This window comes from Athene cunicularia (genome assembly GCF_003259725.1).
Source record: "Athene cunicularia isolate RWA chromosome 3 unlocalized genomic scaffold, athCun1 chr3_part1, whole genome shotgun sequence".
Lineage (NCBI taxonomy): Eukaryota > Metazoa > Chordata > Aves > Strigiformes > Strigidae > Athene > Athene cunicularia.
The window spans coordinates 90165004-90180981 of record NW_020799097.1 but is presented as its reverse complement, the minus strand read 5'-3'; the positions used below and the strand labels follow the sequence as shown (position 1 = coordinate 90180981).

Here is a 15978-nt window from a genome sequence, read left to right as displayed (position 1 = left end):
TTAACCTAAAGTCTTTCCTTCCCATTTGTCCTCCAAAGGGCTCAAAGGCAGCCCAATGGAGGAAACGGCATAGCTACTGTGGGTACAGGATTATTAACTCAGCAAGTGCCTACATTCCAGTGATATGATACAATTTTGTTTCACTACAGCTAAAGTTCACAAGGTATTTGATGACTGTGCCTCTCAATTTTAAAAGTAAACAGAAAATGAGTCAAAAAAAAGAAGCATCTCATAAGCAACTTTTCTTCGCTTCCACAGTGCCCCACCTTGTAATTCACTGAGTCTATTGCTCTGATAATGCAGACAGCTTCCTTCAAAAAACAGTTATCAAACACTTTTTCCACTGCCTTTGATTAGTCTGATTTCTTAAGCATGGATTTAGCTGATTAGAATTTTAACTTTTTCCTGTGTTGCAAGAATGAGTAACAATTGTAATTAAAAAATAGGACCTCATTTCTATATTTATCTCTGGGAAGCCCACACTACATTAGAGTGCAACTATCCTTGGGATTTAATCTATTTGATAAAAATAAGAAATGGGGATAGCTTTCTTACATAAATGAACGTTGTTGCAGATAAAACTGCACTTTATGCTGACAAAGGTGTGACCTTTTGATAACCACATGTTGTATAATAATTTTCAACTGAGAAATTGTGGTTTATTTAAAACAGTAATTAATCTTGACTAGGAGCATGAGAAAAAATTAATGACTCCCTTGCGCTGAGTTAATGCCAAGTCTCACAACAAGAAGGCGTCTTCTGCCAAATTCAGTCAAAATGCATTATTTTCCGTACAGGATGCAAGCCTCCCTTTCTCTGATGGAACTCTTCACAGGTCCTGTGGTTGCTGTACAAGAATCTCCAGGAAAATCAGAGATAGTAATTCACGTTTGAGATGTTCAGTGCTTTTTACCACCCTTTAGACAAGTGTGTCTTGAACATTTTGGCTAGCAAAATCTCTGAAGACTCCTAGAACACTGGAGCCTCCTATGCTTCAGACAGACTCTTTTCCAGTAACTCAAGTCCTTTGACATGTACAGTCTATATGGAAGCCCAGCTGGTGCATATTCATACTTCCTGTCAGTTGAGACAAGGAGAGAGGTGTCCACACTTTTGTGTTCCCCGAAAGCAACACAGAGCAAAAAAGGCTAGTGTTGCTTTATCTTGAGAACAAGATGCTGAATGAGAGAGTAAGACAGAAAGAAAATAATATATGCACATGGTCATACATCTTGAAGACCTCTGACTACTAGGCAATAACCTCTTTTTCTATTGTCAAATGGAAGGTTGTGCATACAACCTGTGGATGGTCAGGTACTTCCAGGCTACTATCTTCCGAGCAGATAATAGCAAGTCTCTACAGATACTGCAGAGGGAAAGTTCTTCAGCCTTGGATAACAGGATAATCGGAATGGACATAACGGATTATGGGTCTCAGACAGAACTGAAGGTATGAAGGCCTCAGTCCAGCTTTCTCATTTTCTGGACAGTTCAGTGCAAGGATGCATACAGAGCATGTATACTGCATGTATACACCAATGTACAGAACGATTACTTGCAAATTACCTTTATTCTTAAACACATGGAATAGTGTGCAAAGGTTTCCAGACAAAAACTTTAGCCAGAGAGTTTAAAAAAGCACAGCTGAAAATGAGCACAGCATAATTCTGCCAAATTCTGCAATATCCCTAGAAGTTTGCACAAGTGTATAATAATCAAACCAGCAAACTGCTTCTTGAGCTGCTACATTTTTAAGAAAACTTCACAAGTAGAAGAAATCCTTGTTAAATAAACAAGCACATTTCTTGCAAGCAATTTGCCAGTCACATTGGTTTTACAGCCCAATACATTTTTGGGTATCCTTTGACATGACAAATGTCCATCCCCTGAGTCTTTGAGAAACTGGACAGAATTTGAGCCACTCTGTTCTCTTCACCAACTGTGCTGTGCTACACCCACAGTTTTTATCTTCTCTTTCCTGCTTTCTCTGTGAAGTATTAGAAGACATTCACGTAAACAGGCTAATCCAAAAATCAGAGATCATCATGTGGAGAAACACTAGATGTCTTCTCAAGGTGATCTTCTCTTTATGGAAGCTCTGCTCTGTTGTCCATGCACACATCTAGCTGAACTAAGTCACCATTTTCATGAAGATGGGAACATGCCTCTGAGGCTGAGCACCTCCACTAATATGAAAAAAATGTGAGATTCAAATCTGTAGTCAATTGAGTTACCTAAATTGTTCTGAATACTTCAAGGAGTCTTCAAAAATAATTACATCACAAGGTAAGAAAGGTGAATATATAGCAGATAGAGGAGTTGCACAAAGCATTCTTACTGAGAGCAGAACAAGCATAGTCTGTTCAAACTTAGTTTCCAAGGTGCAAAAAGCAGTCCATAATACCCTGTAGTTCAGAAAATATTGAAGGGATATAATGAAAGCACAGAAGAGTTTCTTCCACTTCAAGAGATGAATAGATTTTGCACAGGACTTGTAATATTTATGAAAATCTTCAGTGATCAAACTGTCTCTACAGAAATTAACCACTCTTGTCAGTGGGTGGAGAAGCTGTAGATCTGGTTACAGACTGTTGCAAATGAGACAAAGACCTTGGGGTGTGAGGGAGCAGTTTTACTCTTTCTTCTTGTATGATCCAATACCTCTTCTTTTGCCTTGAGAAATTCTGAAATTATTTTTTCTTGAAAATTGCCCTTGAACAGGATCCAGGAAGAGATGAAGATAAAGAATGGACCTGTCCTGACAGGCCATTGCATAGAGATGGAGAGCAGCAACAGTTACCATGGCTTCTTGGGCTGTACAAAATGCACCAAAGCAGTCTTAAAAGTAGTTCTGGAAAACATTTGATCATCAACTACAATGGATTTAAATTAATTTCTATATTTCATTTGCTCTTCTTCACAACAAGATGGTTTAACTTGCCATTTCATATGCTCACAGATGCTGACAGCATTTACTAATTCAAAATCTCTCTCTGCAGACTTGCTGGTTTGTAAGGCTTTCTTGATGAAGGAACCAAAATGCTTGAAACAGTTGTGCAGTCCACTCTCTCACTATCTTCCTCTCTAACATGCAGAGGAAAGAACGAACCTTTTCTTGTTTAAGGTGGACAAGGTAAGAACTCATAAATTAAACTGCAGCAATAGAAGATTCCCATCACACAGTTGGAAAACACAAGGACAGCAAAGCACTGGCACAGACTGCTTGAAGAGATGTTTGGAATCTCATCTGCTGAAGCCCACTCAGAGCAGATTAGATGAATACCTGTCAGGAATGAGACTGTGTGGCCTGTTCTGCCTTTGGGAGGCAGGATAGACCAGTGATCCCTTCCACCACATTTTTCTTTGATTCTTGACAAAGTATCTCTGCATCTGTTGCAACTCATGAAGATGTTGAGACCAGGTGAGAGCAAAATTCTTTGACACAAGTTTCTAGTGTCTTGCATCATCAACCCACATTTCTTGAAGCTGATGCAAGTGATGCTGGTATTCACTAGGAACTCAGAGAAGAGTGTGTTAAGTTCTTCTATGACCAGATTCTCCAAACAGGTCAGTACCAAAGAGTATCAGTGTAGTGAGGAGATTTTATAAGATATCCTTATTCCATGTTGGTGATGATGAGAGATGTTGTCACTCATTAAATGCAGACAATCCAGTATCACCAATGATGATAAAGTCTGGTATGACATTACAGGTTTTGGGTGGCTCAAGGGGAACTGCTCTTCTGCCTGGATCACTGGAAGAGGAAGATTCCTGATCTATTGCTGCAGGGGAGAAGGTGGAAACTGCCTCCTAGAGTGCTCTGTGGAGGATAACCTAGCAGAACACTGTTAGATAGAACAGCAGTAAGAAGCTGCGTCTTCCATGGTAAAAGCAGCTACAGAAAGCACACCAGAGACTGGAAAGCTTTTATGTGCTAATACTACATGTACAGTGAGACCTTAACTGACAGTTCTTTTCTCGCTAGGGTGAGATAAGGAAGCAACTGAGGTACAGTCTTTTCTTGACCTCACTAGTAAGTAATCTCACATGCTCAAAGTGACCATGAGTAGTGCAGCAGATGTACCATATCATGTGGTACAGCCAATGATGGAGAAGAGGGAGTAGCTTTGAAATAATTCATTAGAAAAAAATCTGTTTGCCAATTACTGGACAATTGTTCTACTTGAGAGATAATAGAAAGTTTCTGTTTTCTGTTAACACAGCATTTCTCCCTACATTGAGTGTACAACTTTCACCTCTTATTTTTGTTTTTACAAGCTCAGTATGTAGACTGCCTTCTGAGACAGTGAAAGCTGTGAGCTCCAGCAGATCTCCCTGGAGCTCATCTTATACTACATTTCTCCTGCCAGTGCACATGTGGGATTGTGGCGGCTGGCTACAGGTTCCCAAAACTAGTTGGAGAAGTTTTAACTTAGCAGGCCCCCCTGTGATTAGTGTATGCTGGCAGAAGCTTTTCTAATACAGAACTTCTGTGTCAGAATTTAAGCAACAAGGTTTGGAAAGGCTTAATTGTTTTTGGTAATAATATCAACTACTCTTCCAATCTTACTGTTGGAAACACATGTGCTGATTTCTTGTATGTGGAAAGATGACAGGGACTATTTCTAAGAATCCATTACATATGTGGCTGCGTAGGTGGGGACTGTTGAATTGTTGACAGTAAAGTACAGAGAAAGAAAGAGAAGCAATTTTTCTGCCCCATTCTCAAAAGACTGCATGCCTATAGCTGAAATACTCAAGATCTTATTGAAAAAAAAAGAATCAGTATAAGTCCACAAGCTTACCTTCACACTGCTCTCCAGCAGATGATAATGTGTAGCCTTGACTACAAATACATCTGAAAGATCCTTCTGTGTTCCTGCAGCGTCCATTCGTACAGAGTGATCGGTGCTGGCATTCATCTATGTCTGTAGCAGAAGAGACAGTGAAAATATAACACATCTGAAAATACCAATTACTAATCAAATGATGCAATAACCAATTCTGAACAAAACAGCACAGCAGGGTGTCAATATCCAGTACTGCTTCTCTTGGTCTTACTTAACAACGCAGAGAGTCATACATAGTGCACAAAAATATATTAAATTGCAGATTGGATGTTTTCCTTGAGATGACTGCATTCAGCATTCTCTCCTGTAGTTACAATATATCCTTCAATGCACAAATGGGTACACACAGACACACAAATACACACACATGCTGCTTGAGAGCTGCTTTTGTTTCTTTTGTATCTGGCAAAGGTAACAAGCCAGCTGCTTCAGTGAGTCAGCAAAACCCACAAAATACTTTCCAGCAGGATCACTACCTTTCAACAGGGTGTGGTTTTCAGATGCACACTGACAGGCTGTTCCCCTATTAAACTGCACCTTAAGGCTCCTTTAAATACTTGCCTTGTAACAGTATTAATCCCTAAATATGGGAAAATGTCTCTTTGCTTCCACAACCACTGCTAATGCCTCAGTGCTTCAGTTCTCATAAACTGGGGTCAGCCTGGGTTAACAGATGGATCTGAACATCAAGCTTAAATTTTCCTTTGAAAAACTTAAAATATTGGAGGGGAGTGGCACTTTGAATTCAGAACACAGCACATGTCTTGTTTGAGCTAGGAAGCCTGTTTTCCCTCCCTTATTTATATAAAATACTCATTAAGGAACAGTAACTAAACTGATATGGTAGGTTCTTAGTCACTTCTAGGATTTAAGCATGGTTGAATGTCTTTCTGAAAATATAATCCAAACAAGAGAAAGTTATTCAATGAGGTTTTTCAGGTCTGTGTTACAACTACATAGTCTCACCCCTTGAGTAATGGTCCCTTGCAACTACAGAAGTTTTGAATTTAAGGATCACTGAAATCTGTGCGGCTGCATGAAGCATCTGGGCATGTGCAGGGGTCCGTACTTTAGGAGGGTGCACTTTAAGAAGAACAGTCTGCACATGCCAGCTCAACTTGGCAAAGGCCCTTTTCCATGAAAGGCTCAGAGGAAGCAGTCAAACTTTGTCTACATACTTTCCCTAAGACCAGTCTGCTGTGTGTCCTGGACAGCACATTTAATTCACTCAAGACACTTACACTGATGTTTTGTTTCAAACTTCCTGACAAATTTGCATGAAAAATCATCTAGTTTTACTCTATTTTTTTAGCATTCAGCAGTCTGAAAGTGCTTGTTGCTGTACATAGATACTTAGGGAAGGGTGGGGGGAAAGGAAAAGAAAAAACAACATCTGAAAGAAATGTTCAGGTTTTTGTGCGCTTCCCCAGCTTAGAGACATTCTCCCAGATTTTCACCTTCGGAGAGAGGTTCCAAGAAGTCCCCTCTCAAAGGAAAGGGATATTCATACCTCCTGTACACACTTTAGGTTCTCTCTCAGACTACTCCACTCCAACTTCAGACCTAATTTTGTTCCACTGGAGGAGTCCTGATGGGAATTTTGGATGTGGAAGAAATGCAGAACCTGACAGTTTGGAGGCACAGGTACTGTTCCTTAGAAACAGAACACCAAGCTCTCTCTCTACTAAGTGTACTACTTGAAATGCAGTGACACCAATGCAGGCATCAGCTCTGTTAACTGACACTGCTGGGTTCCAAGAGGGTGCAGCCTGGGTTTTTTGATCCCACTCACCCACATGAAAGAAAAAAAAAAAAAAGACAGAAAGAAAAGCAATTAAGGCAGCAAAAGCCACTGTACCCAAACCTCCAAAATGACAGAAATGCCAAGGATTTTGCAGAAATTCCAATTTAGCAATACAAATACTACTACACATTCTTGATTGGCTTTATAACAAATGTCAAAATCTACAATGTGACCATGGAAGCCTTAAAATAGAAATACAAATTCTTACATTTTTGGTTATTTAGCTTCAGTGTTCTATACTTGTTGTTTCTCCATTAAAAGGAATATTATTAGATTAAAAATATTATCTAAGAGGTAAGTGCAACCTTATGAACTTTAATTATATTCTTTCCTACCTTCACACTGATCCTCTGATGAAGAGAGTTTGAAACCTTGGCCACAAACACATCTGAAAGACCCTTCCATATTTTCACAACGTCCATTTGTACAGAGATTGCCATACTGACATTCATCTATATCTGTGAATACAAAGAAAGCTTAAGTGTATAATTAACTTGGGTACAACCATTTTTCAGTTGAGCTTGGGAATTTATTCTAATTCTTCCATAAGCATGGTTATAATCAGTTTTCCTGTATATTTTGACCTTGACAATTCTGCAGCAATTCTGATTTTAAAAAAGGATTTGAACTTGAGCTGCCTTGTGCTCAAATACTCAACTATACTCAGAGCCCACATAACTAGAACAATGCTTTTGACCCAGTACTGCAAGGACTGCAGTTAAGGTTAACAAACCTTTTTCTTCCTTTTCTTTTTTCAAATACGGGTTACACTATGAACTGTGTCCACATGATCCTTACCTGAATAAGATTATTTTGCCCATAATTTTCCCGCATTAGCTTAAACCAGCACAGTTTTGGTTTAGAGAAGAGGTCAGCAAGTGCTGACACATTCATTCTTGCATTACACAGATTTAGTCTTAGGATATGTACCTGATAAAAGCACTAGGAGCTGCCAATACCTTGAGCCCATTAGCACTAATTCTAATGCTATTGCAAGGAACAGTTCAGAAAAGCAGACACAGCTCATGCTGGCAAGGCTGTATTAGAAGCTCTTCTTGTTGAAACCATTTTAAAAACATATTCTCTGGTCAGAATCCTACAGCCTGCTGCCTCTGCTTGTTTACCTGGAGCTTACCTACAGGTGCGAGGGAACAGGTAGGTCCTCTCAGAAGCTAGAACAGACCTCAACTACATTTTCTGCTGTTGAGTTTTTCCTGTTTTTTTCAAAGCTAGGTTGATTAACGTACAGGATTTAAAGGAGTTCTCCAGTGCATAACTAAAGACTGTATGAAATACATGTAATGCGAGACCTTCGTAGACAACATTTTTCACATTGACTTAAAGGAGGCAGGTTCTAAAAGACTTAGCTGACACCCAAGTAATTTCAAGGGGATTTCTGCACTTCACACAGGTCCCTTTGTAAGGCTATTCTACACAGGCAACAAGGAATTTCATTGGATTATGCCTTTATAACAAAAGCTCTCTTCCTGGTCACAAACCATCCATTATTTACAGGAGGACTTGAAAGAAAATTTTTTCTATGTTATCCCATAGACACCTACTGTCATCATCCTCTGAAAGAAGAATATTAACTAGATGGGCCATTCTCTTTAGCCAACATGCTACGTCACTATTTAAGAGTAATTTTGAAGAATTCCTTCTGAATGTGATTTTGTATAAATCAACAAAGAAAAAAGCAAACATATAAATAAATCTTTTGTTACAAACCCAGCCAGAATTAATTCAATATTCTAAAATAATCAATATTGTCTTTTTCCTAGGAGCGGTTTTCAATTTAAAAATCCCCAAAAGGTTAATTTCTAAGTTTTATTTATTTATTTTGGGGATATAGTTAACAACAAGCAGATGTCCCTGTTTGGAAAAAGCTGTATTTTTTTAGCTTCACTGATGCAGAAAAAGAATTACACCTTATTTGCTTTTATGTGCCAGAAATCATATTACTCCCAATTATTCTGGTTTTTGCCACCACAAAGCACACAAAATCCGTCAACATAAAAGAGTAAAACTGCTGATTGTTTGAGGCACTTGAGCTATTTAGGGAGCTGTAGCACAGGGAGAGCTGGAAAAAGATTAGAGGTATTTAAATCATCATCATAGCTCTTATTAGCTGTTACGAATATCTGCAGTAACTATTTTCCTCATATATACTTATAATTCGTGGCTCTTCACAAGCTCCTGTACAATCTGACTTTGACAAAGCCCCTCTCTCCCCACACACAAATGAAATCACCATTATTGTCCATATTTCAAATGACCTACAATTTTGGTTCCTCTCTTGAGTCTCTAACTCTGTAAATAAGATGCCCTGTTGTAGCCTGGCCAAGAACACGAAGAGGCATCCTCCCAAGAGATGACAGCACAGATCCACAGGTGCTCTGCTATGGCAGCTCAGTAGGTGATACTACTTACACTCTTCTGCAAGACTAATTTCTCAGATCCCTACTGTGGCAAAATGTGCTTGCTCAGCAAAACAAACCTTTGCTCTCAATGTATGCGATCAATGCTCTAATTCAAGAATTTCTTAAAACTTAGAAAACCTAATTCAGCAGTCAGGCATGTGAATTTCCAACTGAATAGCTAACTTGCTTCTTACAGATTCATTTTCATTTATTTATCTTCAAGCTACATGAAAATAAAGTCTACAATATTATTTCTGATTTTTGGATGAGACTCGAAGGTCAAGAGACCTTTCCCATAAAGCCAGCAGAAAAACCAGGAACAGAACCTAAATATTCTGAGATGAAGTCCAGAGCTGTAACTGATTCTGCTGAAGATCCCTAAAGTAGGACTAGAGGTATATGGATCAGCTCTGCTGACCTCTGTTCTTGAAATCTGGTGGGGTCCCTAATCCTGTACAAGCCGAATATTGTTAGTTAACCACACAGCTGCAAAATCCACCACAGTGAAAACCATGAGGATGAAGCGGTCTAGAAAGTTTTGCCAGCCTAATTTTTTTCATTTTCTACATACATTCATCAATGCACAGAAGCTCTAGATTCACACACTACTTTATTCCCATTCTACATCATGATATATCACTTTATTTGAATGTGAAAATGTGGAGAGAAAGATGACCAAAAAAAATCAGTGATTGCAAGTAAACTTCAAAATTTCAAATAGTCACAAAATGATACAAAAGCATTTAGGGACCCGAACAGCAACAATTTCAAGGCAATGAAGTGCAGTGTGTGCATGTGCTGTTTTTAATTTCTTCCAATATGCATCTCACATTGAATATTCCCACCTAAACTGCAATTAAATGTATTCCACTTAAGTTTGAGGTGAACTGCTTGACTTGCATTTATGAAACAAAACCAGCTATGTTCCTGGCTTTAAATCCTGAAAGATTACAATAGCAATAGCATCAAGGAACTGTAGAATTGTTACCCTAGTCTTTCCAGGGCTTAAAGTGCAGGCAGATGAATGAGATGAGTTTAAAAAAAAGAAAAATGCTGAAAACAGCACTGAGTACAGTACTGGGGAAAACCACTAGAGCTGCAACTGACCTAAACTAACAGCAGAAACAAATGAATTTGCAGAACGGATTTAAATACCCTTCATAGATAACTTGGGAAATATTTTCCTTTCCAGTGTATTTAAATTGTAACATATTGCAAAGCTACAGATTTAAGACAAACTGTCTGCATTACATTTTCTAAAATGTGTATGGCTCATTTTCAACATGATGTAAGTCTAGAATAAACAGAAAATGAAGACTGATCACATCACTAATGATGTGAGATGTCTAGGTTTAGAACATTTCATAAAACAAAGGAAAAAGGGAAACTATGTGCAGTAATACAAGGAAAAAAAGTATCAGCAACTTGGAGCTAAGACTTATCCTTTACATGACTTAGTTCTGTTTATAAATTTGAGCAGAGCGGTGACTTTTTTTCTCTCATTCTGTTCCTACTAATCTGGTTAGCAAGAATGAAACAAGTGTAAGTTATGCCATGGCATTTTCAACCAGGCTATTTTCATATATAGGTATAGAAATTAAGCTTGAAATTGAGAAAGAATGCAAAGTAAGTCATCTTTATATTTTTCAAAAAAGGAATTAAGTAACAGGAAACCTTTCTAACAGAGTGCATGTGCCACATTCTTTGCAAAGGCAGCAGGAATCCAAACAGATGGGAAGGAGCAAAACAAAGATGAACTGGAGTGCTAAGTGAACCACATCAGTTTGTTGAAAACCTTTGATAGTTTGCTATAACTCCATTAAAATCCATGAAATTACCCGAGAAATACATTCCTCCACAATGTCAGATGACAAGACCAAATAATGCAGCCATGACATGCTGATAAATTGCAGATACGTTCAGACAGAAATAATTTGCTATACAGTATGCCCTCTTTAGAAAATAGGGCGGTTGAAAAAGGTGTAATCTGTACAAGCAAAACTGGTAGTAAGGCTCTAACAGCCACACCATCCATTTTTCAGGTGCTTCACTGCAAGCTGGCTCTAGTCTTGCTCCACAGGCCCAAAGCCCATTTGCAGCTGGAATACAGTAGATGTCCATCTTCCAGAGCTTTTTCAATCAAAACAATGCCCTTAGACTGCTTCATGAACTGAACCAAACCACAGCAATTGGGAGCAATTAGGAAATAAGCTATGGAAGTACGCTGCCAATCTGACCTACAACAATATCGCAAACACCTTCTATGTAGGTTATTAGGCACCTGATTACATAACGTGGTTACTCCAACCACCACAAAATATAGGGGATGTGTTACAGAGTGGACAGAAGGATTCACAACAGACAGCAGATCTTCCACAACTGAGGTTTAAGTTTCTGAAAAAAACTGTGAAGTTTAAGTTTCTGGTAGTGTCACAGGAAGTGGCACTCAAAACTGCAAAATATTTTTTCTTTTGCATAATGGATTCATTTGCACTTTCTTACCTATATCTCAAAAAACCTAAAACTGATTTGGGAAAAAAAAAGCAAATCTAACATTAAAAGAAAAAAAAAAAGACAAAGCTATAACAGGAGAAATCTGTCCTAAATCTGTTTTACTAATATGCTTTGTGAGCAAACTCCCATACCCTACTGAAAAGCCTGCCAGTCACATTGATGTGTTAGCACTCTCAAGGTTTTTCCATTTGTTATTATAATACTTCCAAACAATGGCCTACTAGCATTTCACTGATAATATATCCCCTTCAGTTCCACATTTTCTATTTCAAGAAATCTGTTTTGTAATTATAATTGTATTGTTTGCATTCTAGATTCAGTGTTCATTTATCTACAGTAAAACACAATTTCCTCATATATACTGTGTCTGAGAACATAAAGTAATTTCAAAAATCTCATATTTCCTTATTGAATGAAATGAGGACCCAGGGCGCACTGCTGTCATCAGGTTGTATCACTGATAGAATAGGAAATAGAGCATCTCAGAACAAGAACTATAACTGGAGATTCATGAAGAATACTGAACATACCATGGCACTGTCCATTCCAGCCTCTGAATCCCACTCTGCAAGGAATGCACTGGTAAGAGCCAGGAGCATTAATGCACTGTGCATCTGGACAAGTAGTTGGAGTCAGGCATTCATCAATGTCTTCAAAACAAAAGATAGAAGGAAATAGCGGTCAAAGCCATAACAGAACACTGAACAATAAGCTAATTTGGTTATTCTGACTGTGCTCATGTTACACTAATACATTTAAAGGGTTGAGTACTTCATCTGTTAGAGACCCAGGATGGTACAAGCTCACACAGATTTGTACCAACAAAGGGGCATCTCTGGGAAAGAAATTAATCATAGTAAATGCAACTGAATCTGATTTTTCTGTTACGCTGCAAATCTCTGATAGGCCTTCCAAATTATACAGCAGATCAGATTTCTGGCTTAGATAGGTGAGAACAACTTTGCTTACGTCACCCCTTTACCACACTGAAGCATCCTGAGGTTCTTCCTATAGCCCGTCTCAAGAGACTTCATAAGTGCATCGCAACAACAATACAATTGTAAATCTAGCTTCTCAAAGCAAAGAGGAATTCAGTATTCTCCAGTGTCCTGGTGTTATGCAGCATGAATGTATTATGTGGACTATAAATTTAATTGTGTGAATGGTAATCATGTTTACAGGGAGTAGGGAAGGCACAAGCAACACACACATCACTGAGGCTAGCAGTGTTTAGGGTGAGAGAAGGACTTGCATCAGGAGAGCTCCTAGTTTACTCATGACAAGATAGGTCCTGAAAAACTCATGGATCTCATGTCCAAGCTCTGAGCATCTACCAAGAACTTCTTATCCTGCACCAAAGAAACCCACAATACATGCAACATATGCAATCTAAGAGACTGCATACAAAAATCATATTCAAAGACAAGTTGCTGTCAAGCAACCAGTGATCAGAAGATGTTGTAATTAAAACTGTGTAGGCAGCCTCATTTCAGTCTGCTCCCATACTTGAGTATCATTTTATAATATGGTCTTTAGTTACACTATAATTATAATATTTTCTAGCAAATACTTGCTTCATGCAGTGCACAGAACTAATGAAATTTCTAGGCACCTTTAAACCCTAAGCTCCTGTCCCTTCCCTGCTCCAAGCCTACAGGTTGTGTCTTTTGAAATTAAGGACTGCTACTCCAGCATAGTAGGGGGGCAATTTACTCCTAGTTTTGTGAACAAGCTCACAGAAGATAAGTAGCCTCCAACACTTGTAATTTAACTGGATAATGCTCCAACCTTCAGAGAACTGAACATTCCATCTCCAAACAACTCACTGGATGTGGTCAAATCACAATTTTTCATAGAATCATGATTGTCCAGCTGAGAATACTTTCTTGTAAAAACAGCAACAGGCCTCTTCAGCCACTACGATGCAGACCTGTAAACGTTTCTCAGTGAAACTGCTGTGATATTTTTTGAATTTAACTAACAAAAAATCCACTTCTGCTGAAACCTGTTCTCAGAACTGCCTGGACTATCTGCCCTCAAAACACAACATGAATGATTTATTTAGTACAGAAATTTTCAGTTAAAATAAAGCCAAAATTCTGCAAAGCTTTAAGAAATCACAAGACGGTTTTACAGGAATACTTAATTGTGTGCAGTGATGTTCAGCTATGCCTATAACACTGTTCTACATAAATGACAGACTCTACAACACCCATATATGCACTTTATGTTTCCCAGGCTAGGCCCACACAGAGCTTGTGTTGAGTATAGTTTGAAGGCAGAATGAAGATGGGGTGAGGAAGCATAAACGAATTGTGTGTATTGAGTGCACCTTGGAGGATTCTTGCTTTGTGTCTGAAGTGTGGAGGAGGTAGGAGTTATTTGTGGAATCTGGGATCTGTCAATAGGGCGACTATAAGGTGTAGGTGTAATGACATGGTGAAATGATTCTCTAAATGTGTCATTTCCTTGGTTTGATGGATTTAGTGTAGGAGGGTTTTTCCCTTCAAGCAACCTTAAATAACTTTCAACAGAGAATGTGGTTGCAGAAATTACATATTGTTAAATGATGGAGGACTACCCACACTATTTAAAATACAGGCTAATAAGAAATTTGACACACTCTGATATTCTGATTTCTAGCCTATTTTAATCACAGATGCCCTACTGACAAAGAAGATTTGGAAAAAGTAGTTGTAAGAGTGGAGTATGTGAAACATTTATTTAAACAAACAAAAAATATCTCTGAATAGAAAGAGGAATCTTTTAGCAATGCTCAGAGCAATAAATATATCCACAGCAGCCTTAAATTATTCACTAGGCAACATAACATGTTAATAATTTTATTCTGTCCAAATTAACTTGTCTACAGCATGAACAAAACTATGTTTAAAATTAAATGGCTGCTTGTTTTTAGTTCACAGTTCAAGTTGAAAATGAAAAATGAAAATGAAAATTAAAAAAGAACAGCAAAAGTGGCAAAAATATCAAACTGAAAAATAATGTAAAGTTTCGAAGGCCAGATGTTCTAAGAGCTCTTGCAGCGTGAAATACATGCTAGATATATATTTCCAAATTTAAAAAAAAGTCAAGTTATCATTTGATGCTTGTCAAAATGTAGGAGAAATTATAGATTTTTTTTTCTTTTTTAAACAGAAACTTGCTAGAGTATGCAGGGAAAGACTAACAATGAAGATAAGAGATTCCATGGCAAGAGCTGTTAAAATAGCTGTCCCAAGATGGTTCTGTTCCCAGCGGGGGAACTCTGTTGAAGCATCTAAAAACTAAATAATAGGAATTGAACTGCAGTTCCAGACATCAAATAACTGAGAAGGCTGGAAAATACTCAAAAAGGTTTCTTGTTTAAGACTGCACCCTCTGAGGATTCTCCCTTTGCAGCTCAAGCCATAGTGCTAAGCCTCCCTCGAACAGCAGGCAATGCTACCAATTCCAAACGGTAGTAATATTTGACATTGGTTTTGTGATATGAATAAATGGTAACTTCACTACATCATCCAGGACATACTGTAGATAAAACAAGCAATGTCTTTTTGAACATTCTGCCATTTTCAGCTGGTATACAATGGGAAGTTACATGATCTGAAGGCAAATTAAATGAAGAAAGTAGCTGTATGAGGAATCCAGCAGTAAGATTAAGCTAATTAAGGTAATTACTCATGGAAATAAGCACAGAGTGGGATGGAGAAAGGGAACTCTGAACACAAATAGGTACAAAACCACCGTGCCAAGACATTCCATCTGAAATCAAATAGCAAATGGAGATTGAAAGAAATTAAAAGAAATATACCACATATAAAAATATTAAATATGATAAAATCTGTTATTTTAATCTTTCCATCTAATGGACAGATTTCTTCAAAAATAAAGAAATAGATGTAAAGTTTTCCATTAAGATCATAAACAGCAGTCAATGTAAACAAATGGCTCATCCTATTGCAGTCTGGCTTGACAACTGTTACTGTATTACTACTGGTGAAGACTCCAAACCTACCTTCACATTCACCTCTCCTGTTCATTTGATATCCACTATCACAATATTCACATCTGTATGAGCCAAGAGTATTTATACAAAAGCCTTCCCCACAAGTATGAGGTCTTGAACATTCATCAAAATCTGCAGATGAAGAAGAGAAAAGCAACTTTGCTTCACCATGAAATTACTGAATACTTGCATCTCATCTAAACTCTGCTTTAATTGAACAGAAGTAAGTTTGCATTTTTGAAGCTGTTTGCAAGCCACAGCCCTATAGCTGTTCTTATTGAGCAGTTCCATCTTTGCCTCACTGCATGTAATTGCAGAGAGAATGAGATCTAGAAACAACCAGGCTGTAGGGAGAAGTCCAGTGAGCAGCCCTGTGGCTGCAAACGC

General features: G+C 38.1%; 1 protein-coding gene across 6 annotated transcripts in view; it reads right to left on the bottom strand.

Annotated features, from left to right (window-relative positions):
• LTBP1 (latent transforming growth factor beta binding protein 1) overlaps positions 1 to 15978 on the bottom strand; it is a 199185-nt gene that overhangs the window by 51097 nt on the left and 132110 nt on the right. For all 6 annotated transcript variants that reach the window (XM_026845517.1, XM_026845520.1, XM_026845518.1 and 3 more), the window contains 4 exons: positions 15601 to 15723; positions 12119 to 12238; positions 6990 to 7112; positions 4806 to 4928 (listed from right to left, as the gene is read on the bottom strand). In XM_026845517.1, coding sequence (XP_026701318.1) covers positions 4806 to 4928; positions 6990 to 7112; positions 12119 to 12238; positions 15601 to 15723 — 489 coding nt within the window. The remainder of the gene's footprint in view (positions 1 to 4805; positions 4929 to 6989; positions 7113 to 12118; positions 12239 to 15600; positions 15724 to 15978) is intronic.